Raw genomic sequence first — 17,211 nt, forward strand, 5'->3', positions numbered from 1 at the left:
GACAGATTAAAAAGCTTTATTCAAACTAGCATGATCAGGCAGAACATTTAAGCCAAATAAGCAACATCAAAATCTGACAATTAACTAGACTTGAAAATAAAGCAAGGCCATTCTCTCCCATACTGTCTTTGATCCACTAAGTGGGATGGAGCCGGATTACATTTGATGCAACTCTCGAAGCATACGTTTACAGTCTGACTGGCAAATCAGAGGGAAAAAAAACTGAGCTGTGTACACACATGAGAAATAACACACTTTTTTACTATACCAAGCACAAGCACCTCCTGTGCCATTCGATCACAGTGAATACAGAAGATATCAAAAAAGTCTACTGTATAAAAAACACAAAGTATAAAGCAGTTCAATTTACAGTAATCTACTCGTTCTGAATAGAACATCTGATGTGGAAACCAAAAGGCTGAATCCCTAACCAGCAACTCCTAAACAAATCATGGTGGTATTTCTCAGTGGGAATAACTGTAATTTGTAATACTGTAGGAAATGCCATTATTTCATTCATCAACAGTCACGTATATCTTTTACAATGCAGAAGGCACGCAAGGAGCTCATCATATGTGCAATTAATTAATTCTTTAAACACTGTTGGAATCAACTGGTTCAGGCAACAATTGCACACACAACACATACTCCACAGCAAGAAATCCCTCATTAAGTGACATCTTTTAGTCTGACAGACAGACAGCCAGCTGTGTTTATGTCTGAGCAGCCTGGTGTAACAGTGCAAGAGGAAGAGAGAGGTCGGATTTCACTGACTCAGAATATGCATCTCGACACATTCGAGTGCTGCGATCACATTTAGATTCAGTGCATATTTCAAAGTGCTGTCATCTGCTCAATACTTTTTATGCACTCTATGTGATCTGCAGTGTTTTCTTTACTGGCAGAGTCAGCGCTAAAATACTGCAACTAAAAATAACATCATGTTCTCCCTTTCACAATCCACTCTCCTGACCTTAACCAATTAGATTTAATAATTTAGCACCCTAATGAGTGAGTCCTAATAAGCTCCCTGTTTCTGAGAAATGAAAGTCCTGGGCTTTACAGTAGTGCAACAGCGCTACCTTTGAGGTTAAGAAAAGTACTCTTGTTTTTATTTTAACCTTTGTACACTATCAAAACAACATCAGAAGCACTAAACTACAAATATGCAACACAAGAACGCTTTTGAAGAAGCTCACTAAAGCAGCATTAAAAGTTAACACATAAAATATCTATAAAAACATGAAAATTCATAAAATACCTTGCCTCATATTCCCTTGTAACATGGCAAAGATAAATACATTTTAATATTCTTGCTCTTTTCGGTAAACAGAAATTATCATTACAAATTTTTTTTCTTTTAATTTCCACTGTAATTTTAATATATTTTTTTAGATTGATTAATATAATTTGCACCGTGTGCAATAAATGAATACAAATAAAAATATTTAAAGTACCAGTTTTCATTTCAGCCGGGGATAAATCGGTTAGAAGTAAAATGAGGAGATTATAGCTTATATGTTTGATCAGTAAAACCCTGTCACAAAGAAAAGTGACCTTAGCGTTTGACCCTGTTGAAAAATGTGGTTTACCTTGTTTGAATGTTTTACCCAGTTGCCCCGCCCTAGTCTGTGATGTCAGAGTACCACTGAATAAAAATTTGACCTGAGGACACGCCCCCTCCCAAGCACCTTCACTCACTCAGCCCAACATGAGGAGACAGGCTGAAACACTTTGGATACTGAACATGTTTCAGATACCTTTTTTTGTTATTGTTTGAAAAATCAATATTGCAGTGTTGTGTTATTGTGTGTCTCTTCTACAGCCAGATAACTGTATGCTCAGTCAGATACTTTATAACAGCACAGTCTATAAAGTACAAACTGCACATCTAATATTAGTGTTGAAAATCTATAGAACTCCAGTATCTACAATCAAATAAACAGAGAAGCAGTGTATCTGCTATGTTTACTGTTTTTTTTCTCTTTTTTTTAACAGTTTTCTTTTCTTTCATTCTGTTTTTGTTATTTTCACACATTCATCACCGTTGAGTACAACAAACATTGTAAAAAAAAAAGAAAAATCTAAAATTGAATCGTTGATTATTGATTATTTTCCACTAGAAACTTACTAGTTGATGGTATGAGTTTTGCCAAACGGCAAGACTCGAAATACAGTAGAAATGTTCTATTTAAAAACTAAAAACACCTAGTGCAAAGCCTGAATCAGTGACACAACCAGCTACAGTTCAGTATTTAACAGACTTATGGAAGAATCATATTTACCCTGATTCATGTGCGTATTGATAATTAGACGTGTTTTGAGCCTTTGCTTTGGAAATACTGATGATGGCGTTGTATGTATATGGAGAGCTACTGATGGTTTTCATTACTACAGCACAGAGAGAGAAGGCAGACTTGTCCATTGAGGAGCTTCTAAGCATTTTAGGAGGAAGGAATGATTCACTACATGAGGCCACTCTAGTAATGTCCAGATATTCTGCTATAGATGATTTCAGTTCTACGTCCAAATATGATGAACATGTTGTAGAATCATGCAGATTCATGCCTAAAAGAGAGAAAAGAAGGTCGAAAGCTGAGGTGATTAGTGGTCGATGTTTGTCATGGGGATCGAGGGAGCTGGAGAGAAAGAGGAGCTGGAGCAGAGTGGCTGGGGGAGGACAGTTGTTTTACATCTTTGTGAGTCACAGGGAAGAATCAGCCGGGGACTCCCACGATGCGACGGTTATATCATGGCAGTTCTCTTCTGGGTTCCTGCTGAAAGACAGAAGATAAAATTAGCAACAAGAGAAATTTGACCTAAATATAAACTTTTATAGAAAGTCCCCACTCATGCAACAGTGGATCGTGACTGGTTACTGCCACTGTCGTTGACATGTCATCGGATTTCTGGGACATTTTAAATACAAGGGTAAATCAACACCTTGTTTCTGTATTTGGGTGTTAATTTTGTTATATTTTGTCCTGATGTTTTGAATCACTTTTTTGTTTTGGCTATTCACAATTTTCAGTATCATACATAGAAAATCAGTCGGACTTACACTCGGAGTGTAAATAGAATATGACATTAACTACAATTGTGTAGCAGGAAGTGTAAAAATAAAGCATGCACAAGCAGGCATCACAATGTGCTATTTACTATTTGGTGGGCCAGTATTACAGCTACAGAGGGGAAAAAAGGACAGGTTCCATATTATCGTAGGACATTGCCCACAGATTTCAAACAGGAAGCTTGTGATCAGTAATATTGACTTAGGTGATACAGTTGCTGCTCTCAGGGACATTACACACTGAGAACCTATTCAGGACAATTCATTCTTTAATCCCTTTTTTCCTATCTGTGCCATCCCTTTGCCCCCAAATCTCTGCCAAGATAGCCAGATGTGCAAAACACAAATCTGACCAGCAGCCAATTTCATTCTAATCTCAGCTCTCAGAATAAGCTGATAGGTTTTCTCACTTGAGAGACTGGCCAATTTAAATTTTAGTGCTCACAATAGCATTGCATTAGAACAGGGTGTTGGATTTGTGAGAGGCAGAGGCTGACCGGGGACAAATAGAAATAAATTGATTCTGCTCTATTTTATCAGGAAAATATGTTGAGCAAAGGATTACACTAAAGATTTGCATAAGGAACTGTGACACTTTCTCAAACCAATTTTTTTTTTTTTGGGGCCAAACCAAACATACAGTATATACCAAATAGAAACGAATAGAAAATGTCTATACAATTATATATAGTGGCTCTACAGAATGTAGTTAGCAACCAGCATACCTCCAGTTGTAGAATGGACTTCCTTTCATTTTGAGTACTTAAGAATAGAAAAAAGAGACAAGTTCAGTGGTACATGTGAAACTCACACTCACTTACAATGCAAACACATACACATGCCTCAGTCTCTCTCGCGCGCTCTCTCTCTCTCTCTCTCTCTCTCTCTCCATATGCACCTGTGCATTTATGCATATTCATAATGTTTAATCTTTCAGGGCATCACTTGTTTCAGTTTAGTCTGCAGGTCCAGCTGTACAAAGACAAACAACATCTGCTGGATCAGTATCAGCACTTCTGCAGTGATTACAGTCTGCTGTGAAGAACGTACAGAACCCCAGCACTATGCAGCGCATTCAGAGGAGCAACACGTCTTGTCCTTGTAGAGAACCCCTCCATGTCTGGGCTTCTTTGAAGTCCTCCCCCGCTTTCACCCAATAGTTTGGCTCTGCTTGTGTGTTATGCATCTGTAATAAATGACCTACATACTACATAAGGCATCGAACAGTGGCACATTTTCAGTACAGGATGGGGGATATTTGTTTGGCCTAATTATGCATTGAAAGTGCTGATACTTTTCTGTAGAAATACACAGATATTGAAAATTAGCATGACTATGTTCTCATTTTAGCGTCAACATTTTTTCCCAATTTTTCTTTCTTTTGCTTTTATGTATCTCCATAACAATCAATCACATTTTCAGTTAATGAATCTTGTACATCAAGGAAATCATTTGGCTTAAGTTGGCCATCAAATGGTAGTATAGACTAGTTATTATAGTTGTTGTAGATAAATGTTATGGAGTGAAAAGTACAACAGTTCCCTTGGAAATGTTGTGTAGTCTAAGTAGGAAGGAAGTAGGAAGTGTCATAAATGAAAAATACTTGTTACAACTGTGCAGAGATTTCGACTGAAGTCACTGACTTTTTACTACATCAACTCTATATTAAAAACACTTAAAGACATGTGTTACATAAACAACATAAACATAACATGTTAGGTTAAATGTACTTTCTATTCTTGACATTGACAAAATCTTTCCTACTAGTCTTGTGATGTTTAGATGTATGTTACGTGCATTTCTAATTGCTATTGTGATACATCTAGTAGTAAAGCCACTTCTTTAAACCTGTAAAAACTATAACAGTATTAGCATCTTGCATCCACAGAAATCTGCCCATTAAAATATTGTCTTAGACCTGTTCATCAATCATGATTTACTACACTTAAATGCAACCAGAGCTGGCTGCCATTTCATTGATACATACCTCCAGTGTGGATGCTCTGGAGTCTGTGGTCTCACTTGGCCCTATGCTCCTGGGTATACTGGACACAAAATACCCAGCTCCTTTTGGGATTATGGGCTGTCTCACCACCACTTTTCCTTTCCGGGTCTCTGCGAGGAACAAACTGTACCAGTAGGCGTCGCTGGATATCAGGGTGGAATCTGCGATGGTGGAGCTCCTCTGGCTGATCACGCTGTTCCTGCTGATCACGCTGTTCCTATTGGCCGGGGGGATCTTGATGGCCTTCGGCTTAGGTTTCTGACACTTCAGCACAATGATAACCAAGATGGTTATCAGTAGCAGAAATGACACGGCTCCTAAACCGATAACTAAGTACAAGTTTAGGTCTGTGAAGACGTCATATTCTAGCGGCAACTCTGTAGTCTCTGAAAAGGACATGACATGTTCCACCGTTGATATCTTGATGGTGACAGTTGCGGAGAGAGAAGGTTCTCCGTTGTCTTTGGCAACAATCACGAGCCGCTGTTGTCTCGGGTCTCTGTAACTGAACATCCTTGTTGTCCTGATTTCACCATTGTACTGATCCAGGCTGAAGAGGCTCGCGTCAGTGATCTGCAGGAGCTGATACGTGACCCTGGCGTTCTGCTCAGAATCCGCATCGATGGCAATCACTTTGGCGACCAAGTGCCCCTTGTCTGTGGACCTCGGTATAACCTCTTCTACCACAGAGCCCTGAGCCCGCCAAGGTGACACTATGAGAGGAGTGTTGTCATTTTGGTCAAGAACGATGATGTGAACTGTCACATTGCTGCTCAGCGGGGGGACACCAGAGTCTCTCGCTTCAATGTGGAAGAGGAAATCCCTCTCTCTCTCATAGTCAAAAGTCTTCAGGGCATAAAGATCACCGTTCTCAGGGTTGATGGAGAACAACATTGACATAGACGTGTTCACAATCTCCTTCTCCATTATGAAATAAACCAAGTACTGGTTCTCATTGAGATCTGGGTCAAATGCACTTAGAGATGTCAATAGTGCCCCTGGGACGTTATTCTCCACAACATGGATTGTGTAGAAAGACTGGGAGAATCTGGGGGCATTGTCATTGACATCCAGAATCTCTAAAGTGATGGTCTCGTTTTCAGTCAAAGGCGGCGAGCCCTTGTCTGTCACCCTCAGTGTGATGTCATATTTGCTTATTATCTCTCTGTCCAGTGGCTTTGAAACCAGCAGCTCAAAGTAACCCTCTGAGGATTTGTTTAGGATGAACGGTAAGATTTTTTGCTGATTTAAGGAGAGCTGTACCTTGCCGTTGACTCCAGAGTCCCTGTCGCTGACACTGACCACCGCGATCAGTGTTCCCACAGAGACATCCTCGGTCACTGAGCGTTTCAGAGACTTGATGGTCACCTCCGGATAGTTATCATTCAGGTCTGTGACGGACACCATCACTTTACAATGTCCTGACAGCGGGTTCGCCCCTCTGTCCTGAGCCTGTATGTGCATCTCAAAACTTTGACTCTCTTCATAATCAATCACCCCCTTCACTTTAATTTCACCTGAGTTTGGATCAAGTGAGAAGAGCTCTTGTGTCTTCTCTGAGGTGTACAGAGTATATGAGTATATTAACTGCGAGTTTGTGCCTTCATCCAAGTCTGATGCGTTTAAGGTCATGATCACTGTCCCTGCAGCCGAGTTCTCTGAAACGTTGACTGCAAACACCGGCTGACTGAACAGGGGGGCGTTGTCATTGATATCCAGGACGTTAATAATGATGCTGGCTGTGCCGGAGCGGGGAGGCACCCCTCCATCCACAGCGGTTAAAATCAAATTATGAACTGCCTGCTCCTCTCGGTCCAGATTACCATTGAGGACTAAATCGACATATTTAGAGCCATCGCTGCCAGTTTGTATATCGATGTTGAAGTACTTGCTCTCACTGAGATAGTAGGTCTTGATAGAATTCGCCCCCACATCAGCATCCACGGCGTTTGTCAATGAAAATCTCTCACGGGGAGGGGTTGCTTCCGAAATGTCCAAGGGCATTGTCTTTCTCCGAAACACAGGCGCGTTGTCATTGATGTCCATGATTTCTAGCTCGATGTTAAAAATGCGAATGGGGCTCTCAAGGATGACATCCATTTTCAGAAAACACGAGGTTGTTTTAGTCATGCATATGCTCTCTCTGTCTATCTTTTCACGGATTACCAGCTCCCCTGTCTCTTTGTTGATGTCAAGGTAATTTTTGCTGTGGATGACATCGAGCTTTGCTCTGCGCTGCACCAAACTGCGAACATCCAGACCCAAATCTGTGGCCAGATTGGCAACAAAGGAGCCCTCTTCCATCTCCTCCGGAATAGAGTAACGAGTGATGGAAAGCGCACATCCCCATAGTGCAATGAATGTAAAAGCAGCCGCGATCAAACGTGTCCGTAAAGGTGCAATGATAAGCGCCATCATTCTGGTATTTTTAAAGATAGAAATGAATCAGATCCGCCCTTACGATCAGGTTGTCTTTATGAAGGCGGGTGCCGGTGTCATTCTTGCGTCCACGAGTTGTAGCTGTAGCTGCAGTAGGCCATATACAGTACAGTACCGCTGGAGGAGCTGGGCTCTCACAGAAATGCTCTGCAGGGGCGTAGGCAGCATCTGTATAGCCTGATGGGGGTGGGGGGGCCCGTTGGAAGTAAGGGGTGCACAAAAGGAAAGTCTGGTTCCAGAACAAATGTTTGATGTTTTTATTACACCATTTTATGCACCAGCTTGCATGGGTAAGATTACCACTAAATTATTTGATTCATTTTAGTCATTAATTGTTTGTTCATAATTAGAAAACCTCCAATAGACAATCTCTTTACAGTTTGTAAACAATGTTGCAAACAAAGATTTGAACATTAGTGAATATATAAAAGTATTGACAGTGTGATAATTGTTATATTATTAAAATGTTCAACTTTTACAGTATATACATAAAAAAAACACTACACTAGGATATACCCTGCATCCAGACCTTTAACATAACAATTAAAATATTGCCAAATAAAAATAAGATCTGAAATGTGAAAGATATATTTAGATTTATTTTGTCTTTTTGGTCACTGACAATATGATTTACCTCTGAGGCAATTGTGATATGGCTGATGATATAATGTTACTTGCACCACTTTGTAGGCTATATAGATTATTTGGTATTTAAGAAACAATTCATATCTAAATGTATATGTCAAAATTGCATTTGCATTCCTCACAATCTACTTTATGTTAGATAATCCTCACTAATCTTAACCTAGGAAAGAAAACAGCAGAAAACAACAGTTTTGACATTTTTACTGTTTAAACATGCACCACAATTTATCCTCAGTAATACAGAGAAACTGTCATTCTTCCTTTGTTCTGGGGTGACCTAAATTGAAAAGCCATGCCGTCTGGTGTGGCCTCTATCATTGCCCATACAGCTTTTACTCACTGTTATTGACTGTGTTTGCTGGACTACATTTTAGTGTTTCCCAAACTAAAGAGATTATAAACTGACCTGAGGTCAGGACAATTGCTGTCCTTTAGCGCCATCCAGTGAGGACTCTGAGAATTACAGTGAACTCTTAATCCAGATAAGTGTTTTCACTACAATACAAATATTTTATACATACTGTCACAGGCAAGTCATAATAAGTAGCCACTTTGTCAAAGGTAAATCTTGTGTTTGGAGAGTCTTGAAGTTGAAGGACAATAATGTCCACTGGACATAGTTACAGTTTATTATCCCATATTTGCAAAAAAAGGTAAGATTCTTGCTGAAGGAGATAATTAGATATTTCTTGATTCCTGTAGTTTTCTTCTATTAAAGTGAAGATAAGAACATATTCAGTACAAACTAACCTCACAACAAAAGACACCTCATCAGACTCTCATTAATAACCTGAATGCAACCAAAAACACCTGAACGGCATATTTATGGCCATAAATAAAATAACAGAAGGAATTAGCAATGAACATAAATTATATCAGCATTTTTATTTTGAACAATATAGTCAAGTGTCGTTTGTTGTTTTATGATATAATTTAGTTGTTTTTCCTTTTTTGTTTCTTTTATTTTATCCTATTTATTTATTTTTTAAGTTCTCTCTAAATGTCTATATTTTAATTTCAATCAATAGTGTGCATAGAGCTAACCTCAAATTTTAATTGTGAAATGTATAACAAGTTTTGGTGGTTTGTGTTTTAGAGGTCTGATCCTCCCTAGGGCTACTCTTACCCTAGAACAACAAACAAGACAACTATAGGCCTGCACACTCTTTATAAAAGAAATGCCACCTGTCCACCTGCCTATAAAATACTGTGTAGAGCAGTATATCTGATCAGGGATCTGTGCTAACACTCATACATATATCAACTGAAATTAAATATGATGTACAATATAAATTAAAGTATAGCAGTTTCACCCTAATATACAAGTTACATTTTGCACATTTAAAAAAAAAAGTAATGAAAAGTCATATAATAGAATAATCTTGCCAAAAGCTGTTGGAGAGTGTGAACCGGCACCATGCACTCAGATATGAATGGCCAACCACACGCTGTGGCCTATCTGTGAGGGAAAGGCACCCCCTAGTGGAAAAAGAAGGGAAATACTTCAGTTCAACTGGAGGTGCGGAGGCGATGGATTGTTGGGTGAGAATATGGGAGATAAAGAGAAATAAAGCGACGCAGATTGGGCTCTGAACAGATTTTGACATGGCACTGAAGCAGGGCATATGCTGTGTGTCTCTGCTTATAGCACAAGGGAGATATTATGACTGCTAAGCCTAGCTATTTTTGGGTTGGTTGTGATACTGTCAAAGATAAATCTTGGCTTGATTATCTGTAATTATTGGCAGGATGTAGTTGTGGGTCTATCTGGATTTGCTTATTAAATCCTGGTAGTGTCTAAGTAACAGAGATGTATCTTTATTTCCTGCTAAAAAAAAAAGAAAAAAGAAGGTCGATCCTCAGAGAGTTCAAATGAATCTAAATCTGGCTCATGGCGATCTTTTTTTTTCTTTTTTTTTTACATGAAGCAGTTCACTGAGGCAGTCAGGCTCAAGTCCAAGATTAACCCACTGGTCACTGCAGGAGCTCACATCATGGGGATAATCTCCACAGTTGCAGTTTAAAACCTTTGGTTTACTGACCAGAATTTCAAGAGAAAAGGTCACACTGTCATAACACGACAATAATAACAGCTTCCTCTCTGCCACAAGCTTCACATGTCATCGAGTGGGGATATGACTGGGCTCTTTGACTTCCTTTCTATATTTAGGAGGGGATTAGGTCTAGTCACTATGCCTGATTCTATCTTGGCAGGATAATGGAGACAAATGACTCACATTGTGCAGTGAGGCTGATATTTGACAATATACTGTAACTCACACCTCTGACCTTTTATGGAGTTGGATCACAATGCACAAGATACATTTTCAAGGAGCTATTGTGTTAGTCCTATGCTTTCTGAAATCTGGTTAGCTAATTGCGTTCCTGTAGCATTTTGTTCAGTTTTGTCAAAGCCATGAGATCACATTTGATCCAGTAAATCTCTGCAAAGCTCACTTGTAGCTGTAATTACTTCCACCGAGGAGGTTATATTTTCACCTGTGCCTGTTTATTTGTAAGGTGGATTACAACAAAAAAAAAGCATTGTACCAATTTGCACTGAACTTGATGGAGGCATGGGGCACATGGGCCAGGGTCGGCTGGTGCAGATCTGGATCATTTTCTGTGAATATGAATTTTCTCGTAGGTCTTTGCATTTTTGTCAGAGCAACAGAAATAAACAGGTACAGTTACAGAGTAGAAGGGATATTTATTGGCATTATTACTTACAGAGTGACATGTAGATTTACTGGGTAGCCATCTGTAGATGTACTGCACTGTATAAATTATACCCAATAATGAATACGGATCTGAAGTGTGTAAAACCAGTGATTGAGGTTTGTCACTTTGCACAGCAGTTGATGGTGATCAAACAATCTGATAGACCAAGAGTTGTGTGCTGTTTGGGATGACATTATGCAGCGGCATCATGTCAGCTGTGTAATTGCCCTCCTAAATGTCATCAACGATTCGATCTGATGTGTCGGTGCAATATTACTGCACCTGCTGAAGCAGCTGTGATTCTGCTCCCTATCACATGGCCTTAAGGAACCAAGAAGAACAGGTTGCATGGTCACACTCTTTAGTTTAATGTCAGAATTGTTTTATTCATGCCTCTTCTTACTTCCCCATCACTGTTCTACTGCTTCATTCCTCTGTATTGTTTATGCATTGTACCTGGATTGCATTCACATTTTTACTAACATGCACAACCGACCATCATGAAATGTGCAGGCATGACTTGAGGACAGAAAATTAACTGAAGAGACAACCATACTTGTAGTACAATTTGATCATCTAACCAAGACCTAAAAGTACATATCTTAAATATCTCAACTCTAGACGGAAACATATTTGAAGGCTATTAGGATGTAGAATTCACTGCTAGCATAGTTAGTTGATTCACAGTTCAGACATACAGCAGTGCACTCAATACCACTGACTCTACTCAACAAAAAAAGGTGTGCCTACCTAAAATTGACTGGTATATGGTCAACGTTGGTGTAATAGACTCTAAACTGCTGGAATCATGAACCTCTTTAGAGCTTAACATCCACTATTGCCTTACTGAGAGCCAGCAGCCTCCCGACTGATCAAATCACATTTACCTGAGTTCACTGCTGCGGGGAATGAAAAAACCTTTTTCCCTTGTGTTCCACTTCACTGCCTTCAAACTATAGACCACATTGCAGTAGTCTTACAATGTTTTACTTCATGCTGTCCACCTGTGCTACTTGAGAGAACCCACCGTAATTCAAAATATACCTATTTTTTCTCAGTATTTACAAAAATAAAAATATAATTGTTGCAATGAATGATATGATTCCCTTGGAAAAGGAGAAATATGGTATCTCAGCCTCCAACAGCCAATAATCCACTGATTAAGTAATTTATAGTTATTATTCTCTGAACATGTCAATGTATCATACATAGAATATACAGAATAGTTATCATTTAAAGATAGAATTGCTTATGAGATCATCATCTCTGTCAAAAGGTTGTTCATAGTTTGAGATGAATCTCTTTTTCTTCCCAAATGTGGAGAAGGTGTTGTATACATCCAGCTCTCCTCTGGGCGCCAACTTCAGGGTGCTGTAGCCAGACGTGGTGCCAGGAATGTATACGTTGTGCTGATAGTCTGGTGGTTCTGAATGAGGCTGAGTGTACTTTGGAGTCCATGAGTAGTTAGGAGCGGTTCCCTCATGAAGAGACATCTTACAGCCTGTAAAATGTGCATAAATTACAGTTTGCATCAGAAGATTATTTCAGCAAAGACCTCATATTTGCATACAGTCTACTTGATCTGAATGGGGTGGTTTTTAAAAGCATCGTCTTAATTTCAGCTTCTCGCACAAAGACGGAAAACACCTCTTGTAGGGGCTTAAGTAATCCCCATGTTGATGCATTAACACCCCCCTCACCCCACCACCACCCCAGCCCAAATTTTGAGGCCTGGTGTTATCTGCTTTCCGGTTTACCATTTTATATTTCTTACTAAATCCTTAAGCACAGACACACTGAGGATCCCCAACCCCCACCTCCTCTTTCATGAGAACAATAATGAGCCAGAATTGCACAGCTGCCACCACCTACCTTTCATATGGTTCCCCCAGGTCCAGTATTGTGGTGCCATGGAACAGGAAAACCCATCAGCATCAGCATAGGTTTGTTGACTTGAAAGAGTGCCCTCCATATTTCCTGAACTATACCTAGAAAGATAAAGAGACATATAAGTATGCTTCAGTTTGTACATGTATGTGTGCATAGTGATGTGGCTGAACTGTGTACTCACCTCTTGTAAGCTGAGTTGCGTTGGTTCTTGGTCCATGTCCAGTCCTTGTTTGAATACTTCAGCTGCATTATTGAAACATAACAAAAAGAATAATACTGATCAGCTCAACAGCTACAGTTAATTTAGATATAAATCCTTATGACTTTGCCTTTTTGTCTTTTAGTCTCTATTGAAAGTCAACACTGAGAAAGTTCCATTGAAACAGTCATATCACAGTGAAACAGCAGTAAAACCAGAGGAGGGGGGGCACATTCCTGTCCACACCTTTCTTACAATGACAAATTACATAATGACTCTCTGATGCAACATTATAATGGCTGAGAAGACGTCATATTGCCCCTAAAAAAACAAAAAAATGAGTTGCCAACTAATCTGCTTATGTGACTAATGTGAGTTTTAATACCGATGGATACAGTGATGCTGTTGACTATTCAGCACAAAGGCAGAGCTCAGGAGACAGTTTCAAGTCTGTGATAAGAATGTGTCATTTATCCCTGAACCACCTTTTTTTTTTTTTTTTACTAGGGTCTCACAGCTTGACACATTGTGATAATCTGCCCTACACACTGAAGTGTATGCTGTCACAAATTCCAAGTTATAGGGAGTGGATTTTCCATTTGATCTCCCATAAAAACTACAAAGCCAGGACTTTTTCCTCATGTTTAACTAACAGACAACGGAGTGTTGAAGTTGTGGCAGTATTTATCAGATAATACATTATGCAGTTTAACATCCTCTAATGCAAAACCACTTGGAAAACACAAGTTATTAAAGATATAGATAAATAATATATTTATATAGTAGAAATAGAATCAGTACAAATAGTGCGACCCCTAGTGTGTAAAGTGTATTGTGACATTTGGCCTTGTGGTGAACCTTTATGTCAAATCTATTTGAATGAGAGAGCAGGGCCAAAGTGAAGTCAGAACTCTTTAATGTGCTGATTTGTGGGTAATATTTCAGTGTGCTACCTCGTTGGGAGTTGCTGCTCTGTTGATGGACAGCTCATTGCGGTCCAGCGCGCTCCAGCCTGAGGTCAGGTAGTCTGTGCTCTTTGCGTTGTTCTGTTGGACAGACAGCACCGGGCTGCACGGCTTGAGGAACATGAAGTCACTTTTGGACGACTCAGGCGTGAGACACATTTTGTAGCAGTAAACCTGCGGGAGCGCGCCGTTGCTGTTCGCCTCCGCGCATCCGGACGCGCCCGTGGACATCCGAACATTTAAGTTGGACTTTTTGAACACTTCTGTGGTGGTGGAAGTTCCGGAGCGAGAGCAGCAGCAGCAGCTCCCGCTGATGGAGGGGAAGCTGGACTCTCTGTTGGACGGCCTGACCTTCAGTCTCCGCACTGCAACCAGGACGATAATAGCCACCAGAAATGTGAAGGAGATTGCGCCCAGAGACACGATTAAGTACAGGGTGAGGTTGGAGCTGTGATGTGGGCTTAGTGACAGGTCACCCAAATCGGGCTGTGAATCTGGCAGGCTGTCAACCACTGACAGAATGATGGAAACTGTGGCCGAGAGGGGTGGCTGCCCATTGTCCTTCACCAGAATGACCAGTCTGTGCCTCGTGGGATCTTTCTCCATCAGCTGGCGTATCGTCCTGATTTCGCCCGTGTACAGAGCAATGCTGAACAAGCTCGGGTCCGTTGCTTGGAGCATCTGATAGAAAAGACGCGAGTTCTGACCTGCGTCCGCGTCCACCGCGCTGATTTTGGTGACGAGGTAACCCGGGTCAACTGATCTGGGCACAGCCTCGGTGGGTGCCGTGTCGTTGTACGGGAGCGGTGACACGATGACAGGCGCGTTGTCGTTTTGATCCAAGATAAAGATGTTCACTGAGACGTTGTTCCTCAGGGGCGGGAACCCGGCGTCCTGAGCCTGAACCATCACCTGAAAGTTTTTAAGTTGTTCGTGGTCGAAGGATCGCAGCGCGTAAATGTTCCCGTTGTCTGAGTTTATGGACACATATGTGGAGACAGGCATCCCCAGTATGTCCCCGTCTAGTATAGAGTAGGAGAGGTACGCGTTCTGTCCAGAATCTGGATCCAGTGCGCACACAGAGCAGATGGACGCTCCCGGCGCGTTATTCTCGGTCAGATACACAGTGTATGAGGGCTGCTTGAAGTGAGGCGTGTTATCATTCACATCAGACACCTGGACTAAGATAGTTTTCCGAGTGAATAAAGGTGGAGAGCCCATGTCTCGGGCAGTGAGGGTGATGTTATACTCTGCCACTGACTCTCTATCCAGAAAATCAGAAGTCACTAATGTGTAGTAGTTCTTAAAGGACGAGTGGAGCTGAAATGGGATCTGGTGGGGAATCTCACAGTCCACGTTCCCGTTTTCACCCGAGTCTCTGTCCATCACACTGATGACGGCGATCACAGTCCCCGGGGGCGCGTCCTCCTGCACAGGTGTGGACACCGACGTCAGGATCACCTCTGGGAGGTTGTCATTTTTATCCAAAACGTTCACGAGCACTTTACAGTGAACTGCCACAGCCGACGGCCCTTTATCTTTAGCCTGAACATAAATTTCATGCATCCTGGCCTTTTCATAATCTATTACTCCTTTGACTTTGATTTCCCCTGTGCGCGGGTCCACGCTGAAAAGCTGGCGCACTTTAATGGGAGCGTGGCCACTGAAAGAGTAGGTGATGTCAGCATTGGGACCCTCGTCTAAGTCGGACGCGTTGAGTTTTATTACAACTGTGCCTTTGGGTGCGTTTTCGGCCAGCCTCACTCTGTAAAAGGACTGATCAAACACAGGCGCGTTATCATTTGCGTCCAATACGGTGATGTCAATTTGCGCAGTGCCGGATCTCTCCGGCGCGCCTCCATCCACCGCTGTTAGGACCATTTGATGCGCACTCTGCTGCTCCCTGTCCAGAGGGTTCTGTAAGACCAGTTCTGCAAATTTACTGCCATCACTGCGCGTCTGTATGTCTAGAAGGAAATGCTCATTTACACTCAGCAAGTAGGTGCGTAGCGAGTTGGATCCGACGTCTAAGTCCTGTGCGCTCTCAAGTGGGAAACGAGATCCTGGTGCAGCAGACTCTGATATGTCCAGATTAAATTCAGTCCACGGGAAACTAGGAGAGTTATCATTCACGTCCAGAATCTCTATCTCTACCCTGTACAGCTCCAGAGGGTTTTCTATCACTACCTGCAAGTGGAAGGAACAGGACAAACTCTGCTCGCACAGTTCTTCACGATCAATTCTTTCATTCACAAATAAAACTCCATTTTCTAAATTCACTTCCACGTATTGCTTCTTGGCACCTGAGACTATTCTGAATCTGCGCGCAGAGAGCTTGTCCGAATCCAACCCCAAGTCTTCTGCAATGTTGCCAACAAAAGCCCCATGCTCCAGCTCCTCTGGGATGGAGTAGCGAATCTGTCCCCAGACCGCGTCCAAGAAACAAGTGAACAACGCAAAACAGCACACTGCATGCCATCTCCCCAACAGTGTTCTCTTCTCTCCTCGTGTGTCCATCTGTAGGCTGAGGCAGTGCCGCAACTCGCACCAAGAACTCGCATCAAATGATTAAAGCACAACTGTGCAAAATGCAGTCGGTGGAGGAAAAAAAAAAAAGAAAGAAAAAAAACTTGACTTTGGGGGGACTGGAACAGCGACTGTCTGCCCGGGAGAAAAGAGAGGAGAGAGAAAGAGATGTGCATGGGCAACTAGCCTCTCTCAGATTAGTGTGCGTCCTGTGTGTCAGTGTGTGCGTGTGTTTATTATTGGCCCTACTACTCCAATAGAGAGGAAACGACATCTGCTCGGATAATCTATCCTGCCTACTAGCCCGATCAAATTCATGTCACAGTCTCCAGGCTTCGGTCAAACATCCTTGATTCAATTTCTTATAAGAGGGTTTCATCACTTTGAGCTGATATCCCCTCAGCATAATCAGGTTTAAACTAACCTTCTTGCAGCGTATTCACCCTACAGTATCTCTAACAGACAGTGGTTGAGTTGTGACTTTTAATTCTTAACCAAGGTCGTTTTATTTTGAAAGGCTCACTGATTTTAAGTGACAATACTCAGTCACAAACTTTTCAATAAATTCTCTGTCATAACAAACTGAAACTGTGTCAGAAAATCAATATAAATCTATAGATTTATTTCATTTGAGAAAATGAGAATTTCTGTCCAACCTTGACAAATCAGACAACAGAACTTCAGCTCAAACCTGCTTTAAACACCTTTACTAGTAGAAAATGAGTAATAAAATACAGAGACTACATTACAG

At 41.3% G+C, this 17,211-nt stretch overlaps 2 protein-coding genes across 5 annotated transcripts; both read right to left on the bottom strand.

Moving 5' to 3' along the window:
• On the bottom strand, positions 1 to 7,686 carry LOC146974346 (protocadherin alpha-C2-like). 4 transcript variants are annotated; one of them, XM_085797545.1, is made up of 3 exons: positions 5,058 to 7,686; positions 3,796 to 3,832; positions 1 to 2,777 (listed from the first exon to the last, which is right to left on the bottom strand). In XM_085797545.1, the coding sequence occupies exons 1-2, from the start codon at positions 7,491 to 7,493 to the stop codon at positions 3,821 to 3,823; spliced, it is 2,448 nt and encodes an 815-aa protein (XP_085653671.1). In that variant the 5' UTR covers positions 7,494 to 7,686; the 3' UTR covers positions 1 to 2,777; positions 3,796 to 3,820. The 4 variants fall into 4 exon arrangements, with proteins under 4 accessions (XP_085653671.1, XP_085653670.1, XP_085653668.1 ...); XM_085797544.1 differs by having other exon boundaries at positions 1 to 2,774; positions 5,058 to 7,663; XM_085797542.1 differs by lacking the exon at positions 3,796 to 3,832.
• Positions 7,687 to 11,534: 3,848 nt separating this feature from the next.
• LOC146974347 (protocadherin-10-like) lies at positions 11,535 to 16,666 on the bottom strand. The gene is made up of 4 exons (XM_085797546.1): positions 13,923 to 16,666; positions 12,952 to 13,013; positions 12,753 to 12,868; positions 11,535 to 12,381 (listed from the first exon to the last, which is right to left on the bottom strand). Exons 1-4 carry the CDS (start codon positions 16,449 to 16,451, stop codon positions 12,110 to 12,112), a joined length of 2,979 nt encoding a protein of 992 aa, XP_085653672.1. The 5' UTR covers positions 16,452 to 16,666; the 3' UTR covers positions 11,535 to 12,109.
• Between the last annotated feature and the right edge of the window lie 545 nt (positions 16,667 to 17,211).

Source organism: Trachurus japonicus, chromosome 14 (genome assembly GCF_045865225.1).
Source record: "Trachurus japonicus isolate A0001 chromosome 14, Traja_1.0".
NCBI classification, from domain to species: Eukaryota; Metazoa; Chordata; class Actinopteri; order Carangiformes; family Carangidae; genus Trachurus; species Trachurus japonicus.

What these genes read in the sequence shown, in the direction of transcription:
- LOC146974346 (XM_085797542.1), bottom strand. Translation starts at nt 7,493, where the DNA reads ATGATGGCGCTTATCATTGCACCTTTACGGACACGTTTGATCGCGGCT. An exon ending in CCAGAGCATCCACACTGGAG is followed by an intron (nt 2,778 to 5,057) that starts GTATGTATCAAT and finishes TCTGTCTTTCAG; the next exon opens with CAGGAACCCAGAAGAGAACT.
- LOC146974347 (XM_085797546.1), bottom strand. Translation starts at nt 16,451, where the DNA reads ATGGACACACGAGGAGAGAAGAGAACACTGTTGGGGAGATGGCATGCA. An exon ending in CGCAACTCAGCTTACAAGAG is followed by an intron (nt 12,869 to 12,951) that starts GTGAGTACACAG and finishes TTATCTTTCTAG; the next exon opens with GTATAGTTCAGGAAATATGG. An exon ending in CTGGGGGAACCATATGAAAG is followed by an intron (nt 12,382 to 12,752) that starts GTAGGTGGTGGC and finishes CACATTTTACAG; the next exon opens with GCTGTAAGATGTCTCTTCAT.